General features: G+C 42.9%; 1 protein-coding gene across 11 annotated transcripts in view; it reads left to right on the top strand.

Moving 5' to 3' along the window:
• The window catches only part of LOC131812072 (transducin-like enhancer protein 4), a 141623-nt gene that overhangs the window by 108564 nt on the left and 12782 nt on the right, over window positions 1-20277 (top strand). For all 11 annotated transcript variants that reach the window (XM_059141116.1, XM_059141115.1, XM_059141119.1 and 8 more), the window contains 6 exons: window positions 12183-12302; window positions 13295-13348; window positions 14289-14441; window positions 15859-15991; window positions 16279-16472; window positions 16965-17041. In XM_059141116.1, the coding sequence (XP_058997099.1) occupies window positions 12183-12302; window positions 13295-13348; window positions 14289-14441; window positions 15859-15991; window positions 16279-16472; window positions 16965-17041 (731 nt within the window). The remainder of the gene's footprint in view (window positions 1-12182; window positions 12303-13294; window positions 13349-14288; window positions 14442-15858; window positions 15992-16278; window positions 16473-16964; window positions 17042-20277) is intronic.

The following is a 20277-nucleotide window of genomic DNA, read 5'->3' as shown; positions in this document are numbered from 1 at the left end:
TCCATCTGCCCTTTTTACCGTGTGCTGAGCCAGTGCCTTACAGCCCAGCGGAGTGCCTGGTCTTCAGGTCAGCAACTGATGGTATTCAGTTTTCTGCAAGGGAAACACATGCTGTGTCCCCACAACCCCATTAGTCCTCACACTGCACTAACTGGAGAGTCATTTGTCAAGCTCCAGTGAAGTTGAGGTTGCAGGTTTAGACTTCACTCTTAACCCCAGCTCAGTGTCGTGTCAGAAGGTGTGCTTGACGGGAATTCTGCAAAGGAGGAAGAGCAGATCTTCTGAAGAGGGCGCTAAGCCAACAAGGCAGGTAGGTGCCCAAACTAGGGAATCTGCTGTCTGAAACATTTGAATCCACACACACTATGTAGTGGTCTTTGCCCGGAACCCCGAGGAACTGCCCATCACCCTCTCTCAAAGCAAAGCTTTTGAAAGGAGGAGACACTGTAGCAGTTCTCGGGGCATCTTCTTGCCTGGTTGGGTCTGGCAAAGCTTTGGACTTTGACTTCTCGGCTCGATTCCAGAAGTCTGCATGAAAGGAAGGGGGCAGTGTGCCTGCCACTTCGTGTAGCTGTCTCATTTAATCTTCATGATGATCTCCTAGGACAGAGATCTTTATTTTACAGGTATGAACACTGAGGCTTCAGGGGCTAACTTGCCAGAATCACACGGCTGATAAGTGCTGGCTGGAGATTTGAAACCAGAGCGCACTCGCTCTAGCGCTTGTGACGGATCGTTTCCACCCCCTTCCATCCAGACGCCACAGTGCCTTAAAACCGGGGCCTCTCTCACATTGTGTCCCCGGCGTCTAACACCCTGCCGGTACGGAGTGGTGCTCCGCTCAAGCTGTAGGAGTTTCCTGGCGTCACTGCACGAGACTGTGCTTGCGAAGTCTTTTGTTGTTCTTTAGAAAGAGGAGTATAGCCTCATTTTTTCATCCACCAGCTAGTATTGAAAGCACTTATACAAAATCATCCTCTGTCCCTCCAGTGTGGCTGGCTCTTGCGGGGCTGCTAATGGCCTCTCTGACCCACTCTCTGTTCCCAGAGGAAGGCCTTGCCTGTGCGCTTTAGCTGACTTTTAGTGGCTCAAGGTCTATGATGTGCCATTTGGTGAATCCAGTGCTGGATGCCTTGATGCACATACAAAGCTGTAGGACCTTCTGCATCTAATTCCTATGCCCTGGTTGCTTCCAAACAAAAAAGATTAGCAAGAGGCTGGACCATTGGCTGTGTTAGCGGAGGGCTATCCTGCGACAGGATGCAGATGTGCATGTGTGCGTGCGCGCGTGAGTGCAGATGTGGGGAGAGAGGGTTATACCTGCACTTGGAGTTACTTTCGTCTTCATCCCTTCAGTCAGCGAGCATTTACTGGACTGTCCATACATTATGAAGTGCAGGATTCCCTCAAGCCGTGATTAGTAGTAAATAGAAAAGCATACCACCGGGCTAGTGCTCTTGCTTTTTAACAAAAGAGTGATTGATCAAGTGGTATTCCCTCCTTTCTCACTGTGGTGAGTGAGAGGATTTTCTTCCAGCCCATTTTCAGCATGCTGCTACTACCGCCCCATTTAGCTCGGTGCCAAATTGCAGTCGGCTCCGTTCACTTCTGTTTACCCGAGCAGCGCCGCAGTGATTAAATGTCACTGGGGACACCGAGTACACAAAAGTAATTAACCTAAAAGGACGTGTTAGAATAAGGGTCAACAACCTCTTTAGCCCACCGTGCCCCCAGCAAGACTAAGTATTGACAGAGGTGTCGCGGGCAGGGCAGGGGCCAGGTGAGGGGTGGGAGGGAAGGACAGGGAAAGGTCCGAGAAGCCGGAGCAACCGACCGGCACTCCCGGTTGTTCGGGGCGGCAAGCAGACCGCTCTGAGACGTGCCCTGTAGTTGCCTTATGATTTCGCTCTTTGACCTATGATCGAATGGTGGTTGGTGGCGGGGGTGGTATTAGACCATGAACTGACTTCACTTTCAGCATCTCGGCCCTGATTAGGGCTGTTTCCTGGTTAGACCAGACTAAGCTTGCTTGGCACACACTTGGTGAATCAACCTGTTCTTCCAGTGTTTTCAGTATTTTGTCAACCCTGCATCTTTACACCTACTTGTCAGATGAAAACTGCTGCTTAGAATCATTTCTTCGGAAGGATTTGAAATTGCGTCTCTAGGTATCTGTGTCTGGTTTGTTTTCATCCCTCAAGTCACTTGTGAAACTGATATTAATGCTTTATATACTAAAATTTACATAAAACTCTAGATAGTCCTAAGTGACGTATCAGCCATTTTAAAGCTTTAAAAAAAAAAAAAAAAAAAAAAAAAAACAAGTATTATCTCTGTCTGCTCTATATTTGGCTTTTTCTTTCATTACCTGTGTGTGGTGACTTACTCTTCAGGAAAAAAAAAAGTGAGTAGTGAGGGATTTTTTTTTTTTTCCCTTTTTTCCACATACCTCCTTGGGAGATAAACATTCTAGGAGATCCCCAGGGATCACTATTCTCTAAATGAGCAGCCACAGAAAAACTGCTGATGCCTGCATTCTTCATGTGGTCGGTCTGTCAGGCAGGATTCATTTAAATCCTGCCTTTTTGGTGGTCAGACCTGAGTAAGATTTGTTTCTCCCCAGTCACAGACAGGTGATGAGTACATGATGAAAGACAAAAGAGAGCCAGTTGAAAAATGTCTCCCTTATGTGGAAGATTTATCTCTCTTAAAATAAGAAAAATTGGTGGCCTTGATACGTTTATGCAACAACAAATATTTCTTGTGTGTCCACTCAGAGGTCAGATCGTGGTACTGACCTTGGAGGGGGGTGGCTGTGCCCTTGCTGATGGGGAGCAAACAGGGAAAAGGTACCACCTTTGACCCTCTCTTCCACCTGGCATCTCTTCAGCCTTTGTTCAGTTTTAATTTGTGCACTACTTCCTCTCAGTGTCTTTTCAGCGTAGCCCTAAAAATTGTCTTGTCACTGTATCACTTTCAAAAATTACCACTTTCGACTTTTGAAGGGTGCCTCCTTTCTTTGGTGTGCCTGCACACACCTGCACTCGCACTCGCACACCCCCTCCGCCCCACGCAGCTGTTCTTCCGACTACGGCAGTCATTAATACTGAGTGCTGAGAATACAAAGAAATAAGGCACAGTAGCTTATGCCCTTCCGGAATGCACAACCTCTACTCTCAAAACAATGAAAATAATATGGGAGCAAGTAAGACATACGCAAGAGTGTTGTTGCCTGAGCAGATCAAGTTTTGTAGTCACTCCTTTGTTCAGCAGCCATTAACTGAGACACCAAACCAAGTGGATGGTCTCTGCCTTTGTGGGACTTCTAGTCAAGTAGAGGAGATAAGAAAATAATCAAAATGATGGGTGTGATACAAATGCTAGGAAGGAAGGAAGGAAGGAAGGAAGGGGTTATGATAGAGATTTCTAGCAGAGAGCTCCTTGGGTAATGCCACCGACAAGACCTTTCTGAGAAAGTGGCATTTAAGCTGAGACATAGGTGAAAAATGCTAACCACTCAGAGGTTGGGGAAGAGTTCTTGGCAGAAGCCCACACTGAGGGATGAAAGACAGTGGGGTGTCCAGCATCCGACAAAGAGAAGATGCTTGTGTGAAGGGGCATGATACCTATTGTGCCTTTAGGATTGTTGAGGCCTGTGGCATCCAATATAGTAGCCACAAGCCACATGTGGCTGTTAAGCCCTGGAAACGTAGCCAGGCCAAATCGAGATGTGCAGCAAATGCGAAATACAGGCCAGACTTCAAAGACCTAGTACTTAAAAAAAAAAAAAAAAAAAGTAAAAAGGTAAAATGTGTCACTAATAATTTTGATATTGATTATATGTTGATGTGGTATTTTTAGGTACAGAGGTTTAAATAAATAAATACATGACTAAAATTGATTTTACTGTTTCTTTTCAATTTTTAAAAATTTGGCTACCATAAAAATTTAAATATATCCGTGGCTCCTGTTATATTTGTCAGTTTTGTTCTAGAGCACAAACTTTAGTGTTTTAATGAAGGACCTTAAGACCAAATTGTCCAACTGTTTTTTGCCATATTGAGATGGTATGAAGAAGACCTGAAGTTTCTTATTAGCCATCTGAAAACTGTTTGGCAGCCTCCCTTTAAGTTGATATACTATTGTTGCCTATCTTTGTTCTTGCTGAATTACCCTCGATGTTGTAGAGTATATTTGCATACATAATACATAGGAATATATATGAGGCTCTTGGAGTTAACACTCTCTGGAAGAAAAAAATGTTTAGCCTTTCAGATAGATTAAAACAGTTTACTGGAAAAAATAGCAACATGAAAAGACTTTCTTTTCCAATAAATTTTAATAGTTACTAAAATGAGGATTCTGGTCCATTAAGATAGAGCTTGCCAAGTCTTCAAGCTGAGTCACTTATTTTCTCTGAGCAGCTACTCTACTCCAGTTTCTTTCAAAGCAGCTGTTAGAAATGTGTTGATATTTCAATTCAGGAACAGAACACAGTACAACTACAGGTCTAAAGTCAATTCCCCTTCCCAGAAAATTAAGGAAGGACATTTTTGCCAGCCCTCCCCCCCTTTTTGTTTTAGTTCAGTTAACCTCAGGTACCAGGTCAGACTTGTCAGTGAGACATAGTAACATTGATTATAAGGTGGTAGGTGAAGAATGATCTAGGATAAATTTTATGGGTGCTATACAAAAAAAAAAAAAAAATTTTTTTTTAAATCCCAGAAAGAAATGACAGGTGCACGTGTCTGTACTTTACAAAGTACATACAAGATTTATAAAGTATCTATTAATGAGGGAAAGGAATTCTTGGTGGAGAGCAAATGCATGTAGGAACATTAGGTCTTGTGAACTTTAAGGAGGTCCATTGGATTCAAGGGCATGCAGTGGCTTTGGGGTGATTAACTGGGTTAAAAGATGGGACTTTGACGTACCATCTGTGGGCTCACTTCTCCATCAGTGGTGAGGGGATGTACTTGTCCCTTCTCATTCTCCCAGTTGCTTGCTCGTGTGACCAAGCAGTTCAGACCAAGAGCAGACAGTTGGCTGTCAACAGAGGGAAACTAAAGTGCCTACACAAGGATCAAACCTGTATTTTTGGTGTCAAAGCATCATGTTCCAGCAGCTCAGCTCGCCAGCTCAAGTAACCGTATTTAATGAAATTTCTGGGGTAGAGCCAACAGCTTTATTCCAGGAAGAGGAAATAACAGTCAAGAAACCCCAGGAGGACATTAAGATAATGTTCTAATTTAAAATCAATTTTATTGATACCTTATAAATTATTATAGCATTTTCTCCTGACCAAGTAATACATAATGCTGAGGCCATGGAAACAAAACATGAATGACTGACTATTGAAGTACTGTATAGTTGACTGCATGAAGCACAAAATATGTAGGACTTCTGTACTCCAGTATTTTTAACTCATCGAGCCTTCCGGACAGCAAGGTGTAGATTTCATTCATCTTTGTATTTCTGTACTTTAGTGGGTATTCAGTAGATACTTGTTGAAGGAGCCCCTAAGTAGACTGAGACTGTGTAGGGGTCTCACATTCGCATAGGAATTGGAGCTCTCCATGATGCTAGCTACTGCGTTCCCAACATGCATGCTCTATCTCGGGGGCAACGTTCTAAGCAGATAGCCTCGTTTTGCCCATTGGGGAACTGGAAGCTTAAGAGAGGTTCTTTAGCTTGTCCAAGGTCACACAGCTGGTGGTACAACCTAGTCTGGAACCCAGAGCTGTCTGACCTTGTACCCATACCATAACCACTGTGGATACTGCCTCTCTTCTTAATCATTCCTCTCTCAGCTCTTGTTTTGATTATCAGCCAGAGAAATTTATTTTGCCCCAAGTGTCTCTTACCAGGAAAGAAGCAGAAAGACAAAGACAACAAGAGAACGTTTTAAAGCGTGTGTTGTTCATGACATGTTGTAGAAGGTGAAACATTTATTAAGAACAGATTCATTATTTTATATGGAGATTATATTTTAACAAGGGCAGGTCTTCAGAAAGTCCCGGTCATTTTTGAAGGTGAATTTTGATTTATGTTAATTTGGAAGAAGCAAGTTCTGTGAGGGTTATATACAGATTGTGTTTTTAATGACTTCCTTAATCAAGCAGGTTATTTTTAAAAAGTCTTACTGTCGTGAGCAGTAAACTGACACCAGTGACTAGCTTAGAGCCCTACCATATTCAGGTTTTTCACCACGAGCATGCTATAAATTTTAAGTTAATTTACATAAATTTGCATGTGTTATGAGTCAGTATGTAAGATGTGTGTATTTCAGCCAAATGATTTTTATTTTCTAATTTTTCCCAACTGAGGATTATTTTCTCTATCTCTGCTGGTTATTTTTTTAATAGGTGGGATGGTAAATATTAAAATGTTTTATTAGTTAATAACTAAATGAATAGAAATGAAAACATCCAGTGTAACACTATATAATAAAACCTCAATCAGAAATGCACTGGGCGGAGGCGGTTGGGGAGGGGGGCGCTCCTGGGTGGCTCAGTGGATTAAAGGCTCTGCCTTCAGCTCAGGTCATAATCCAGGGGTCCTGGGATCAAGCCCTGCATTGGGCTCTCTGCTCAGCAGGGAGCCTGCCTCCCCCCCCTCTCTCTGCCTTCCTCTCTGCCTACTTGTGATCTCTCTCTGTCAAATAAATAAAATCTTAAAAAAAAAAGTGCACTGGGGTATTGTGCTATGTTTGTTTGGTATATATAGGTTTATTGAGGATATTACTTCTATTTTGGAACTTGCTGAAAGTATTTTGTAACTCTGAAATGCTTTGAGGACTAGTAAACAAATTGACCCAGCGTGACTCATGTTTGTCGGGCTCCTACTGAAGGCCCTTCTGCTTGGCAAGGAGAGTGGGCTGAGTCCCCCTGATCTCAGGCTGATTTCAGGCATTATATTGGCCTTTCTGAATTTGAGAGTGTCAACCATATTCATTTCTGCTTTAGTCCTATGTTTTGTTGCTGTTGTTGTTGTTCAGAGGAAATGATGCTTGAGGACTTTAGTTATGGCATCAGTCAAGGGTCAACAGGCCTCTTGAGCCTGTCTTCTCCGTCCTGCTCTCCCCCGCTGGCATTACCCAACTCCCTCTGAATTGTCCCTGACCCAAACTAATTCCTGTACTGAATGAACTGCAGTTTGACTAGCAGTATTAATTTATCTTCTAAACTGGGCTGGTTTTGAGTAAAGTAGGCCTGGACAGCAGTTGTAAGGGGAGGGCAAAACCCTGGCCAGATTTTTGTGGTACCTCTTGCCCTGTCATCATGCCCTTGATCTGTTTGAAAATGGATTTACCCTTTGGTGCCAAGTAGATGGGGTGTTGGGAGGCTGTAGCTGATGAACAGACACAACATAACAAGTGAGTTTTAGAGTTTCTGGTCATGGTTGTCCAACCATTCCTTCTGGTTGGAATCTTGCAAGTGGGCAGGGACATATGAACTTATGCGAATGGTGAGCCGAATTAGCTTGATGTGCATTTGAAATCGAATTAGAAAGTCCGATGTGGAGGCGGTATTTATAGTCCTGCCTGCCGTATTGAACCAAAACCTTATTGTGTTGAAAGGAGATGTGTTTTGGTTAATAGCAGCCTATTGAAGCCCTATCATTATGGACCATCTGTGTATCTGTGCTGAGGGGCAGGGCTACACAGATGCCGAGAATAGTCCTTATGTGAGGCTTAAAATAGAAGAGCCACACTAGCTCTGTAGTAAGTGGCGTGCGGCGCAGCCCCAGTGCGGAGTTGCTGTTGCGGAGGGGCTCGGTTATCGGTCCGGGACTGTGCCTTGTACTACTCTATGGAGGTTCTTTCAGCTGGTCCTCAAAGCAGCTCCGGGAGGGAGTGGGTGGAGTATTCTTGTCTCAGACTACAGAGACTGAGACTGAGCAGTATCCCTAAGGCTACACAGCTATTAAGTGGAAAACTCTAGACTCAAATCCAGACAAGCAGTCTGACTCCAGACAGATGCTGTTGCCTGCTAGTAAAAATCTGTGCTACCTGTTATTAAAACTAGCTAATTGTAACAACACTACCTCTTGTTTTCTTTTGGGGGGAGGGTGTGTACTTTATAGAACTCTCTGTCATACATGGTCATCTTTGATCTTGGGGTGGCAGAAGAGGAAAGGTGAAAGGGCGGGGCTATCCATTTCAGCTGCTGGAGGTGTCCATTTTCTGTCTGACTTGGTCAGTAACCTTTTGTAAAATCTTAGTTGGGTTTCAAACTAGGACCTAGAATTTTCTCATTTGGAGATGAAATGTGATTTATAATTTTAGGAGTAACTCTGTTAAAGCTTATCTTTTGCTTTCAAAGCAACTGGGATTTCCGTCTTAGACGACTTAACAAATTTTTAGTATTTTCTTCTCATTTGTCCGTGTCTGCCCTCTTTCTTTTCTTTCATTAAACTTCTTTTTACTATCCCAGTAATAAGAGTGTTTCATTTTTAAAAATGCAGAGCTCTGTAGTAAGCATTCAGATGTAAGGTCTTTGGCCTTGTCTTGATTGGCCTCTGCGTCTGACTGTTAATGGCCCTCCATTCTTAACACATTCGCCGATGTACTCACCTGATCCAACTGTAATAAGAAAATGTTTCTAAGTCTGTAGATTGATCCAGAGTCATGATGCAACTCCAACTACATTTCCTGTGTAGTGAGCTAAGGAAATACCTAACCTAGGTAAGCTTTTAAAATAATGATAGAGAAATAAAAGTATTTTCTAGTAAAACCAGACTTTGTCTTTAAAAGTATTTACTTAATTCTTCCTCTTCACATGCTCAGCAAAAATCCAAGTGGCCTTCCAGTGGCAGAATGGTGGACTTGTAAGATTCATGACGAGAGCCTGTGCCAAGTCCAATTTGATTCCAGAGCAATTATGTTATTAGAACATTGCTGATTGCCCCAGTGCCCATTGTGTAGCTTAACCTTTAAATGCTAGTGATAATTAACTACTTTATCATTCTACCAGGAAACTCCAACATATGACTCTGTTCTGTGGTAAAATTTCACAAATAAAATATTGCCCACAGAGCCAGAAACAACCAGTTAAGGAAAAGTAAAGCTGTTTGTACATATATGTCAATAAATAGGCATAAAGATCTAACTAAATAAGTATTACCATTTAGTGTTAATTTTTCTGAAAGTATCTTATAATTGTTTAAAAATCAGTTTTTCCTTTTGGACAAATTGGAAATAACTTTCAGTAGAGTATCTCAGAATCAACGGCTCAGGTTGTTGTTAATCACACAAACACACAGTTCTTTTCTTATTTTTGTAAAATAGCCAATGAGTAGGATGAAGTCACATGGAAATAGGTAGAGGAGTGGAGGAGAAGAAGAGACATGACTGTGCAGCTAATCCCCAGGGGTGGCACTACTCCGATCTTACTGTAGTGGATGGTTTCTTGTGTAACTGTTCAGCCAAGTGGTCTTCTGAAAGGGAATTATATGAATTTTAGGTTAAGATTGAGGAGTTCAAAAGGAATCTTTGCTCATTTATGTTCAGAAACATTTCTGGGCAGTTCTCTGATGCTCACTGGGCCAGGTCCCACCCCCCATCCCCCCACCCCGAGTAACACACAGCCTGTAGTGGGAAGTGGCCTTGTAAACAAATAGCCACATATTGATTGCCAGTGCTCTACTCACGGGGTGAGCAAAGTGTTAAGGGAACAAAGAAGAATTGAGTGATTAATTCTGCCTGACAGCATCTGAGCAAGCTTTAAAAGGTGACATTAGAGCTGGTCCTTAAGAATAAGGATTTCAACAAAAAGATACTGAGGGGAAATGGGCATTCTCATAAGCCAGGGAAAAAAGGCTACAGATACAATGAAAATGCACAGAGCACTGGAAAACAACAGGCTCATAGTGCTGAGCTCTAAGGCCAGGGCCCTGGTTAGGGCATGGAGAGAAGGGCTTTGGAAATGGCCACACACAGAAATGTGTGGACTTTTCCTCCCCTATCGACAGTGGGAAAACAATTTTGTTGTTGTTGTTTTTAAGGAATTGTGAGAAGTGGTCGAATGTCTCTTTGGGAAACATGAACCCTGGAAATGTGGAGGATAGATTGGAATGGAGGCAGACTAGATAATGGGGTTCTGACCTCAAATGTTGTAGGTCGCGGGCTAACGGATGATGTTTGCAAGCATGATTTTGATGAAATAATGGTCACAAAAATCTGACCATGGCATAAAAGCAAAGCAGATGCATTCAACCAAGTCTTATGGTGTGGGAATGAGGATTGGAACTCAGCAGAGAAACAAGAAGAAGCTGTCTGATTTAAAAAATTGTTTGGCTTCTAATGTTTTGCTTTGGTCTTTGGCCTTACTTAATGATGTCTGCCATCTTTTCTGCTATTAAGCTTAAGGGTGAATGAGTAGGGATGGTTTCAGGATTTGGTGCCTCCGATATAGAAAATTCATTGAGGACTCTGATAGAGAATGGTACAGGAAGGAAGGGTTTAGAGGTACCCAGCCCTATCATTGGGAACCCACTCGTTCTTCCCATCTTCCCCTGACACCAGACCCCTACCCTTCCTGCTTTGGGAGCTAGTAGTGGAGCTGCTGTCTCCACAACTGACCACTAGGGGGTGATGTCTTGGTAGAGAAACTGACCCAGGCATTGGCTGGTGGGGGAGAGGGGGGGTTCATTGATTTTCCTCTGATAGGCTTCAAAAGTTTAGCCACAAAAGAAAATGGGGCATTAAGGTTCAATGGAAGTGAAATGGGATATAGAACCAAAAGTTCTGGATATCGCACTGCCTCCCATAGTTCATTTAAAAGCCCTTATAAATGTTATGTATCTTCATAAATGTTAATTATTACCATCAGACTTAAGATAAAAGAAAAAAAATGAACAAGGGGTTAGTTTTATGTGAGAAGAATGAAGCTATCAATGAGGAAGAGCTTTATGGAACAGTTTCCTGAATTGTTTTAGATGCAAAGCAGAGGTAGTCTGGTGGTGATTCTTTGTTCTTCCTAGAATTTGTTTTCTCATCTCCAGGTGTTCTTTCCACTGCCCAGCCTGGTTAATTTAGCACTCAGAGCTGGGTGCTGGTGCCCTGCTGAGGGGCTTAGTTTTTCTGGCCTTTTCAACCCGCCCTCCACAGGTCAGCCCTGCTTGTCTCTCACACCTCACCTGTGTGGTCTGTCCTGTACTGAGTCACTACCCAGTTCATAAGGTTGCTTCCAGTTTTCGTTGATGCTTTTCTCACTTCCTCATAAATGATGTTAAGCCTCATACTGTCTACATGTGCCCAGTAGTAATCACCGTGGCCTGAATGCCAGACAGACTCACTCTCTGTGCTTCAGTGTTTATTTTTGGCGTGTAGGCCTCCTCCAGTTGGGAGCTCTTTGGAAGAGCAGAAATGACAGACACTGCTCGCTCCCGATTGTGATCCCACAAGGGAGGGACTGTCTTTCCCAATTACCTGGTCCTAATTAGGGATTCCAGGGTTTCCAGGGATATAAAGGAGCAGGTTCATGAAAACTATAGGAGTCAAAAAGGAATAAAGTGAATTTTTGCAGGTGTTTCGTTTTTGTTATGATTATTTGCCACTCAGTCTTCCATGCCCTTAAAACAAGGGACTTAGCAAAATTCCGTAAATAGAACCTTTGTGTCACAGGATCACCATTTTTTGGTTGCTTAAATTCCCAAAGAGTACCTGTCTTCCTTTTTTCTTTGAAGAATTACTAGTTTTTCTCGAGATACATAGCATACTCTGTCTCTGGACAGGCTTAAGTTACTGGCTTCCCATCAGCCAGCAAACTTGGGGCTGGAGCCGGCTGGGGCCTGACTCTTCCTTCCATTTTCTTTTCTATCTGCTTCCTTTCTCACCTCTTTGAAGCTGCTGCGCCAGTGTAATCTCTGTATCCTTGGGACCAGATCCATTCTGTCTTCTGAATTTGCTGTTCCTTGCCTCCTTGCCTCCCTCTCTGGGCCTGTCTCCATTTCTTCTTTCCTGTCTGTTGCTTTTCCCCCGCATTCCCTCTTCCCTGTTTTTTTCTTGGTTTTCTGTCTCCACCTATGTTGCCCTCTTCCTTTTACCTCCTCCCTTCTCTCCTGTCTCCTCCTAACAGTTTTGCAGGTGCACATTAACAAACAAAAACGACAGTGCGCCTGAAAAACTCACTCTTCAGTGAATGGTCATTTCTCAACCCTGCTTTCTTTTCTAATTCCAGAGCTCTTCGGTATCCCCGTCTGCCAGTTTCCGAGGTGCCGAGAAGCACAGAAACTCCACAGACTATTCCTCTGATAGCAAAAAGCAGAAAACTGAAGAAAAGGAAATTGCAGCTCGCTATGTAGGTTCCTCTGCCTTTGCTTTGGGGGATGTCAGTTTACTCCAGCAGTCGTTTTTACCCTTTGACTATTACCAACCAAAATGAGAACATAGGAGGAAAAAAAACATCTACTTGGAGAAAAAAAAATAGTGCTTGTCTTTATAGCTGCATCTCAGTTGGCTAGCACAAGTCCTGTGTGTGTGCAGGTCTGCGCACGTGTGGATGTGAGTCGGAACAGAGTGCTTTTTCTGGCAGCTAATAGAAGATGTCGTGGGTGTCCTATAATACCATTCCTAGAGATGTATTTGCTTCCCTCTGTGTATTTCAAAGTGGTTGAACTTTCTGTGGTCAACTGGAAATGTTAAGGAAAAACGTAAAATCCTAGAAACCCCGTTAAAACATGTAAAATGAATTCATGCTGAGGAATAAAGAGAGTTTTGTGGAGTATAACTTGCAGAAGCATCCATATGTGTCGCTAACATGAGTTGAAGCCCATATTCCTTCAGTGACTAAGCCTTCGGGTCACTTAGTGTGAAGGGAGCAAGCTGGATGGCACCGGGCTGGCTGCAGGCAAGCCCCTGCTCCCCCTTGCTGTGGTGAGGCCCTGCGGGACTGCGAGGCCTCAAAAAAATCAGAAAGTTTGGACTTTGCTGTGAAACCTCCCAATTTTAAAATGGTAACTACATAACCCAGTTTTTTAAACTGAGAGAATAAATCACACCCAGCCACAGGCAGGATTTAGCCCAGACAGGCCAGCTTCCACGAGATGCTCTGGAGTACCAAGTAAGCCATAGGCTTCAGTTGTTTAAATGGTAAAGCAGAATCCTCATATACCTACCTTGTAACATCATCATGAGGATTAGAGAATATAGTACATTGTAAAGTGTTTGGCACTGTTCGGTGCAGTTCATTTTTATAAGCTGTGAGGAATTCGTCTGAACTTACCGGGGTGAATATGGCCCTCGTGCGTGTGTGCTGGGGGAGGAGGTAATGCTTGTCACTTGTCAATGCAGGACAGCGATGGTGAGAAGAGTGACGACAATTTGGTGGTTGACGTTTCCAACGAGGTACGTTTTCTGGCTCGTTCAGCTTCCTGCTCTTGTACTGTAACAGGGACTAGCTGGAGTCCGCAGTCAGTATTCAAAATGTGTGCTTCGTTTCCAAAGGGGACCCACTTTTTATTTACCTGAAAAATGTATGTATTACTGATTTTATGTATTATTGATCCTTTTTCATTATTATTCTATTCTATAAAAGTAGAAGTGTGTTTTGCTATCACCTTAAATGCACAGCAGACATGGGGTCAGCCTGCAGATCTCATTGACAGAGGACCTGTGGATCTGTTGGGTTCTGATTTTTGTTTTGAGTAAGTACAGCTGACCCTTGAATAGTGCAGGTAGGGGAGTGGTTTTTTGGGGCACCAACCTCCCAAGAAGTTGAAAATACACATGTAACTTCCCCCTCCCCTTTTAAAATAAGTGTAGTTGACACACAATGTTACATTGATTTCAGGTGTACAGCAGAGTGATTGAGCAAGTCTGCACACGATGCTGCCACATACACCTTTTGACTCCCCCACAACTTAACTATTAATAGCCTACGATAGCATCAGTAGTCGATGAACATGTATTTTGCAAGTTACATGTTTCATACTGTGTTCTTATGATAAAGACAGCTAGAGGAAAGAAAATGTTACTAAGAAAATGTTATTAGGAAGAGAAAATTCAATTTTTAGTACTATAGTGTATTTACCCAAAAAATCTGCATATAAGTGGACCCATGCAGATCCAACCCATGTTGTTCAAGGATCAGCTGTGCTATAAATATTTAATATTTTTTTTTTACCTCAATACCAAATATTTTCTTTAGCAGTTTCGTACGTCTTTTGTTATCGGTTATGGGACATTTTGCACTTCTCCATGCTTTGCGTTAGAAACATCCACACTCAAGTACTCTAGCATTGTGAATGTGCTGTGCTGCGTTAGTACCCTTGATGTTCCTTCACAGGATCCGTCTTCCCCTCGAGGGAGCCCAGCACACTCCCCAAGAGAGAATGGCCTGGACAAGACGCGCCTGCTCAAGAAAGATGCCCCCATCAGTCCAGCCTCTATTGCGTCCTCCAGCAGCACTCCTTCCTCCAAATCCAAAGAACTTAGCCTTGTAAGCTGTCCTTCATCATCGTTCTTAGCCTTGCCTGTTTCAAGATGATTGGCTTTGAATATTTTGTAAATTCGGTATTTTTCACATTTTCTATAGGGCTCTTGTTTCCAAATATATGTGTACATTCAGTATTCAAGTTTAATTGACAAAAGTACTTTGGGAACAGAGTGAGTTTACGGACTTAGCGGTGATAGATGTTTGTTTTATGAGTGTTTTTACAAGGACAGGGGTGGAATATGGGGAAATTGAGTGAAACGTGTCTCAGCAAAGATGAAGAAATACACACTGGGCTTACAGAGATGGTTTTATCACCTATGGTTTATGGTAAATTTAGTTTTCAGCTGGGATGTGATTTTGTTGCTAGCTTTGTTTGAATTACCAAGCTATATATGACTGCAATAATTTTCCCTTCCTATCTAAGAAATAATCTGTCATTTACAAAAGTCTACCTTGACTCAACACCATAAATCACTAAAGCAAAAATGAAATTGCTTGCAACTCAGGAGAATCTCCCCATACCCTCTTCTTCTTTGGCTCTGTAGTTAATTGCATTTTTGTGTGTGTCTTCCTTTTTCCTTGCCAATTATTTCCTTGTAGCATAACATTAAAAAAGAAAAAAGACTCCGTTCTCATATAACCTTCTGAATTCACAAATTCACAACTGAAGGAAAGAAAGTTCTTCAGTTTGTCTGCAAGTTAAGGGGATGTGTCTGGCACGGGGCTACATTAAGTTTTTTTCTGTGGTTCTCTCTTGGCCTTCTGGCCTTCTTGTATTGCCACCTCCTCTGTGCTGGTCTCTGTGACCATAGGGGCGTGGATCTGTTCTAAGAGGACCCATTAACCAGGAAGCCACTTGTGACATGAACAGTCTACCAGAAACACAGCTCAAGCATCCTTAAATCAAAGCAGCCAACAAGTGTTTGGTCACAGGACATCATGATTTGTCAGCCTCTGTCTGACTCAGACCCAGTTTCCTGGAAATCATTGACTGCCCTAAATTCTGCTTCGGTTTATATCCTCTTGAACGTTGGTTTTGTGGTCTCAGGGAGCTCTTTCTGTTTGTTGGTTTGTTCTTTTTTAATTATGAAAATAAAGGCCCAACCTGAAGAACTTTTTCCATTCCTTACTCTTTTCCTTTTGACTTGTCTTTTTAAACGTTTAACATTATTGTTAAAACTGTTATGGGGCACCCGGGTGGCTCAGTGGGTTAAAGCCTCTGCCTTCAGCTCAGGTCGTGGTCCCAGGGTCCTGGGACCGTGCATCGAGCTCTCTACTCAGCAGGGAGCCTGCCTCCTCCCCTCTCTACTTGTGATCTCTCTTTGTCAAATAAATAAATAAAATCTTAAGGGGGAAAAAAAAAAACCAAAAAGAAAACTGTGTTCTGACTGCCACTATATTCTCTTCCATCTCTTGTTAGAATGAAAAATCTACTACTCCTGTTTCAAAGTCCAATACCCCTACTCCACGAACCGATGCACCCACCCCAGGCAGTAATTCCACTCCTGGACTGAGGCCTGTGCCTGGAAAACCACCAGGAGTCGACCCCTTGGGTTAGTAATAAGAAGGGCTTTCTGTGTATTTATGCTTCATGTTTTTAAAGAAATTCAAGCAATTTAAACAGTGCAATACCTTAAGAGTAGTAATAAACAGTATTGAAAAGCGATAGAGTTATTTTTTTTAACCTGAACCAAGCGCCTTAATGACTTTTGAGAATATTACTTTAAGCGAATTTGAGCCCTGGATCCTATTTTTTTTAAGGTATATGTTAATGCCTCACTTCCTTATTGTTTCCTGTGTTCTTGGTTTTTCTCTTCTCTCCTTTCATTTTGGTGTGTAGCCTCAAGCCTCAGGACCCCGATGGCAGTCCCTTGTCCATACCCAACCCCGTTCGGGATCGTGCCCCACGCCGGGATGAACGGGGAGCTGACCAGCCCCGGCGCCGCCTACGCGGGGCTGCACAACATTTCACCGCAGATGAGCGCAGCCGCAGCTGCCGCCGCCGCCGCCGCTGCCTACGGGAGATCACCGGTGGTATGTTCCTGGACCTTCACAAAATCAAGCCATTCCACAGGATCACCAGACGTTACTTTCGAACGTAGTTTTATAATTTGAGGTATTTGTAGAGGAACCCATCACATCTGTAAATTAAACTACACGCAGTTGTACTGTGAGATCCATTTCCTTTTCTAAGGAGAGGAAATGTCCTTGTTATTTTAGGTTTCCTTTAAATTTTAAACCTACAAGAGCAGAGCGAATGATCATGACTGTAGTGAACCCTGTGTTTCCTTCATAAACTTCAAAAATTAAACAAGTAATTTTTTTCATGTATATTCCATCCCCAGGTATGTTACCCCTAAAGTCATGAACATCCTGTCTTTTCATTAGTAGATACTTTTGTATGTGTACCTCTAAAAATCGTATTTAAAGTTTGTATTCTCCCAAGATCTAGAGAGGTATTGAGGAGGCTGAAATGAGTTAATGTAATTTTGTGTGTTTTTGTTGTTTTGCTTGGGAAAATTCTAGGTTGGATTTGATCCACACCATCACATGCGCGTACCAGCCATACCTCCGAACCTGACAGGCATTCCGGGAGGAAAACCGTGAGTACCTCTGAGCCTCATGCTCCCCACCGTGCTCCAGACCCCAGGCCCTTGCCGGCCTTTCTGGCTGATCACTGCTAGGCAGTGTAGGGGAGCTCCTGGAGCTCGATGTGGTTTTTTTTGTTTCTGTTTGATTTTTTTCCCTTGCAAAGAATTTCCATTTTCTCTCACACAAGAAAAGAAGTAATGAGGTGGGGTTTTGTATTTTCAATTTAAAATCTTGAGCTTCTAATATGGAAATGCAAATTACTGAGACATCTCCAGCAGTCAGGTCTGCTCTACGTCTGTTACTGAATTCTTTTGTTGCCTTGAAGAAAAAACGTCCTATGTGCAAACCTGGATGCTCAAAATTTGAGCGTGTTGGGAAAAGACATGCCAAACTTCAAAGGCTGTGAAAAGAAAGAAGTGTGGTCTTATGCTCAGTTTTGTTCATAGGAAAGGTGGCTTTGCTTATTTGGCTTCTTGTCCCAGGAGCTGGATATTTGGAGCATCTGTATTCACAGCCCCCTTGAGTTACGAAGGCAAAACGCACGCATCAGCTTTTCCAGCCTCTTCTTGTACATTCTAATCTCTCACCATACCTCATTCCACAGCCTTCCATTTCAGTCCCGCACACCTTTTTATGACTACCTACGCACGGTTCTCCTGCTCTCTGTCTTCATCTTCCCAGATACAAAGACTTGACTATAAAATAACACCACTCTTCCTTTAAAATCCTAGCTTGCTTCCTCTCTCCTGTCTTCAGGAAGCATCCCCACAGACCCTTCCTGCCTTACTAGTTCCCCACGGGTGTGTATGCTCCTGGCTCTTCCCGCTGGCATCCTGTCTGTCACCACACACACCGTCCATGTGCTGCTTCCCCGAGCTGGTGCTTTCTCCTCAGCCTGTGCTACCCACACTTGACCCTCAGTAGCCAGTAAGTCCCTTCTCCCCAAGGCTTCCTTGGTGGCTTGGCTGCCTCGGGGCATTTGGTCTTACTGGTCCTTCCTGCAGCACTTTTCCTGTGGCTTCTTGTCTCACTTCAAAAGTGTCTGCTAAAGTGTCACTTATTAGAGCATTCTGCCCTTGCAGTCCTATCTAAAAGAGCATCCTTCTCTCGCTTCCTCTCCCCATTGTTGTTCTTTTCTACCTGTCTGTAGCTGTGATCTGCTTCTCCCTGCTTGAATGTAAGTTTGTGAGAGCAGAACAGAACTCTTTGCTGTTCGGTTATAGGAGTAGCTCCGGTGCCTAGAGTGGTACCTGGTACCTGGTGCTCACAGTACATACTTTTTAACTGAGGGGGAGAGAGTGCGCACAGGTGAGCCAGCCCGTTTCTTTCTTCTCCGATCTCTGACTGCTTCTTTATTCTCTGCTGTACACTCAGGTGCTTAGTTGTCACTGTGTTATTTCCTGTAGGTGACTTCTTGGTGTAACTTACTTCGGTACAGTTCTGTGCTAAACTTCCCCTGTTGCATCACAGTGCTGGCTCCATAGCCAAGTTGCTCCGTAAATATTTGACTGATTAATAAGGGAGGCAAGGCAAATTAGACTTTGAGTTCCCTGAGAATCAAAGGTATAAATACCCATTACCATAAAGTTCTGTGTATTTGTGTGTGTTCTGCAAATAGTTGTTGACTGACTTAGAAGTCTTGTTGACCGAGCGCTCTGATGTATTTGAAGGTGAAAGTTTGGTCTCTTTCGGGCAGTGATTAAATAACAAGGTCATAGGATTAATCAAATAACTCAAATCCCTCTGAGTTCCACATGAACCTGTGGGGAAGGAGAGGTTTCTTTAGGGAAAGGGTATCATCCCATGTTCAGGTACTGTGTAGTTACCATGTGGTTGACTAGCTGTGGCACCAGGGCTGTGGTGTAACCACTAGTGCAATACTGCCCCGAACCCTGCGGGGTGAAGAGAGGGGAAGGGAGCTTAGGTGCCTGTAAAGAAGAAGGACGGTCTTGATTTCACTTTGGTCCATCTGAACCACTGTTGAGTTAGAGCTGGTCTGATTCGGGAGGCATTTCTCTGAGCCTTGAGTGGGACTCCCTTTCTTCCCCCAGAATTATCAAATTGTTGAGATTCTTTTGGGAAGGTGGATGGGTTTGAGGATGGTTGCAAATTTTCATTCCTGGGAGTGATAGAGCCACATGTCATGCAGTTGGCAGATGACATTAGGAGTCCCAAAGAGAGCATGGTGGGGTCAACAAAGTTGAGTTCTGGGATGTGACAGGTCAAAATTTGAATTTTTACTCTGCCAGTTGAGAACTGGAGGACAGTGTCTTAACTTGGGGAGCTTCAGTTGGCTCATCTATAAACCGAGGATGGCACCTGCCTTGACAGACGGGGCGTAAGAGTAATGTAAGATAATATCTCATGCGTTTGGGATGGTGTTTGGCATATGGGACTCCTCAGTCAACCGCAGCCTCATTTCCGGTTTAGCTTTGCCCTAGGTCATTATCAGCTTTTCAGGTGCTTATGCAGTTGAACTGAACTGCATTTCTGTAGTGGGCAGAAATGACCCAGGAAAATTAGATTGGAGTAAATAGACTCTACATTCCTGTCATTGGTGTGTCTTTATTAAGAGGATGTCAAGACATGTAAATTCACATTCATTTATGCATAAAGAGATAATATATTTTTATTACCGATTTCTCAGAGGAAGTAATGATAACAGGTGGCTCGTCAGATCTTAAGATACAGAATTGTGAAACTTTGTCTTCTGTGTGTGTTTCAAGAGAAACGACTTTTTTGTGCTATAACATGAAACATAATGAGTCACCTAAAGGCTTCCCCTACTGTACACACAAAGTAAACTGCCTTTTTCCAGAAAGACTCAAAGCAGTTGTGCATCTCTGTCCTAATTAACTTTTACAGAATGAATTGTTAGATGTTATCAAAAGTTATAATTAAATGCATGTCACCAACTAATGAATAAAGTAGCATTTATTTAATAATTCACATTGGATCCTCTTGTCTATTCTGGTGAATTAGTAAAAGTTGCATTCAGCTTGTAATTGGAATGACAACGTAGTTTAATTTTGACGTAAGCCCGAAATGGACTTTCCTCCTCACCTATTACTTAAATGAGACATTTATAAATAGGGTAAAACTATTCAATTAAAACCATAGTACTAACTACATCGTGGGACATGGCATATGGATGGAGCCATGAGAGAAGAGCACAGGTTTGTTGGTTTTCAGCTGCTCATAATTCAGAAAATTTACCGTGGTGTTCTATTTGTTTTTGTAAAGCGGG

This window comes from Mustela lutreola, chromosome 12 (genome assembly GCF_030435805.1).
Source record: "Mustela lutreola isolate mMusLut2 chromosome 12, mMusLut2.pri, whole genome shotgun sequence".
Classification (NCBI taxonomy): Eukaryota; Metazoa; Chordata; class Mammalia; order Carnivora; family Mustelidae; genus Mustela; species Mustela lutreola.
This window is presented reverse-complemented; position numbering and strand designations above follow the sequence as displayed.